Raw genomic sequence first — 2,830 nt, 5'->3', positions numbered from 1 at the left:
TCTCTCTCTCTCTCTCTCTCTCTCTCTCTCTCTTCCACCCACCCTTAAAAACACCACCCAACCAGAATAGGTTAAAAAAAATGAAACAAAGATTGGACAAAGGACAAAAAGCATACAACCGCAAATGGTCTACAGTGCAATGTTAGCCTTATAGCTAAAGGCAAGCTGGACAGTTTTTCCCCAAACAACCATGTTACATAAGTGATGGAACAGTCGCTAGCTTGTTATGGTATAGATGCAAAGCCTCTTTCAACACTCTGAGTTTATCTAAGACTGGGGATCTCTAAATGTAACGTCCATCTCCTATAGGACAGAGCCAGGTGTGCGGAGTGCCTGGGATCAGTCGGGGATTTGCTGTGCATGTGTGTGTGTGTGTGTGTGTGTGTGTGTGTGTGTGTGTGTGTGTGTGTGTGTGTGGTGTGTGTATCTTCATCTGTGTTTGTGTACGTGTATTTGTGTGAGTGTGTGTGTTTGTTTGTTTTGACTTTGTGTGTGTGTGAGAGAGAGAGTGTGTGTGTTTGTGAGTGTATTTTGGAGTGGTTATTTTCTGTTGGATTTTAGGGAGGAGGGGTAGAGAGAAGACGAGAAAGGGACAATAATTATCTTCTAAAATAAGCCAAACTTGAGCACTTCGATTACAAGTAACCATGAGACGGAATAGCCCACTTTGCAGAAAATCAAAATTAGGGATCGAATCATGTAAATCATAATCAGACAAGGTTTATCTAAGTTTTAAAAAGTGAGCGGTTCCTGTAAGGAGGCAGAGCCCTAAAGCGCTAACTCGACCACAGACTTATAAAATGGATAGACTTAGAAACCAATTAGTTATAAATCATGCATTTTTATTACATCAAGTGGAACAGGATGCCAAATAGTCCTTGATTGCCGGAATGGCCTCAATAGTCGCCTTCAAGTTCCGTAGTTTCTTGTACTTGGAAAGGTCAAGGTCAGTAAGTTTCCCCAGCTCTTCCACAAGTCGGTACACGTAGAGGTCAGCCACTGTCAGCTGGGAAAAAAGGAAATTCTGGTATAGGTTTAAGTTTAAGACTTCACGAATTAGAAATGTTGAAACCAAGAGAACAGCCCGCAAGCTCCGCACTTCCACAAGTGGAAGTGAAACTTGTAAGTGTTCAAAATGTAGCTAACGTTTTCTCTGTCAAAATTGGTCTCATCGGTTAAAGTAGAAGCCAGAAGTCATCTCAATCTTCTTCTAATTCCTCTATTTTTCGGGAGAAAGATTATGCTGTGCGGATGTATTGATCATAACGCTTCCTGTTTGTCAGTCCTCCTACACAGCTCAGTTTTTCTCATTGTGCCATCTGGCATGAAGGTCTGATGTACATGTAATATCATTATTAGAAGACAAAGTGCTTCTAACAAACCCTGTATTGCAATGGTATCTCACATGACACCACAATAACCCCCATGACTCAACTTGGAACAAATATGATTGTCTGACGCATTATCGACCGCCTCTGGGGAGTTCGTGTGTGTGTTGCGTGTGTGCTTGTAAGAGAGAGAGACAGAGAGAGAGTGGGGTTGACGGAGAGAGGGTGAGAGTGCTAATCCAGAGAGGATTTTTTTTAATTTCTGCTCATACTCGTGTACATTGATTTTGGTTTCGTGATTTATTAATTTACAGGTGAGTTAAAAAGGATCCCTTACCGACGTGCCGACGAGATAAGTGTAGGTTCTGTTGGAGGATTTGGTATCCTTTGCCAGCGCCTCCCAGCGGTCCAGGTATGCGAGGGCGTTCTCTTTGAATTTTCCTAAAAGTTTCTCCTGTAGGGGTAGTAACAGAACACGGCTGAGTAGCGCATCAGCAAGATGGCTGTCATTTAGTGCAAGGGAAAAGTAAGGCACACTATAGACAGAAACAACACACGAAAAGAAAAAAAAATACGATTTCTGTGGTTGCTTCATAAATGATATCGAGAATTATCTGTACTGATAGACGAAATCTTTCTTGCTCTATCTATCTATCTATCTATCTATCTATCTATCTATCTATCTATCTATCTATCTTAACAATAATAAATAAATTACATTTTATTGATCCCCGTGGGGAGGGGGGGTTACAATAGTAAACAAAGAAATAAGAAATTAATACATACATAAATAAACAATAGTATACCAATAAAGAAAAATTCCACAAACATGCCAATGCTAGTCGACACTGTTTGGGGTCCTGGTGGTTTTTTGTGTGGGTTTTTTTTTTTTTTTTTTTTGTTTTGTTTATTGTTTTATTTTGTTGTGGGGTTTTTTTGTGTTGTCTCTTACTCAAGGACACAACCCAGTGACCACCAACGTAAACCCTCTATCTTTTTGTTGTTTTGGTAAGTGTTTTACGTCTCTTACAACTGCATAAGGTCATATGAGCACGTGGGATACATTAAACATTTTCAGTGTCGTAGGAATAAATTTTTTATTTTGCCAGGATGGCGACCGAAGCCTACTCTTATCGATTTGAGAAGCACCGAGGGATTTTTAACGTGCGCAACTTGCACATGAAACCTCCGAGAAGGCTAGGTTTTAGATCTTACCTACCCTAAGATCAGGGGTGTGGCTGAAAGACAGCAGTAAGAAGGAGTCAATGAGTAACAGTGGAAAGGCTGCAAAAAGAGTCAGGAGCCCAGAGGAGGAGGCGAAGGGGTGGAGTGAGGGCAAAAAGAGGATATGAAAGCAGACGAAAGAAAATAGAGAGCAGGAAAGGAGGTGAAAGGGGAAACTAATTTTAGAGAAGAAAACTTTCCGTCGCTGTAAGGTTTCGAACCCGGGACCTATTGAATATTTATGCGTCTGCCGATCTGTTTGTCACCCCCATCTCCCC

The 2,830-nt window shown here is 41.1% G+C and overlaps 1 protein-coding gene across 1 annotated transcript in view; it reads right to left on the bottom strand.

The window, feature by feature from the left end:
* Positions 1–823: 823 nt before the first annotated feature.
* Positions 824–2,830, bottom strand: part of LOC106011817 (glutathione S-transferase 4) — a gene marked incomplete in the record, with an annotated part of 5,717 nt that continues 3,710 nt past the window's right edge. Inside the window, 2 exon segments of the mRNA XM_035969905.1 lie at positions 824–1,006; positions 1,666–1,782. Of these exon segments, the coding sequence (XP_035825798.1) occupies positions 851–1,006; positions 1,666–1,782 (273 nt within the window).

The sequence above is a fragment of the Aplysia californica genome, unplaced genomic scaffold (assembly GCF_000002075.1).
Source record: "Aplysia californica isolate F4 #8 unplaced genomic scaffold, AplCal3.0 scaffold00194, whole genome shotgun sequence".
In the NCBI taxonomy this organism is placed as follows: Eukaryota; Metazoa; Mollusca; class Gastropoda; order Aplysiida; family Aplysiidae; genus Aplysia; species Aplysia californica.
This window is presented reverse-complemented; position numbering and strand designations above follow the sequence as displayed.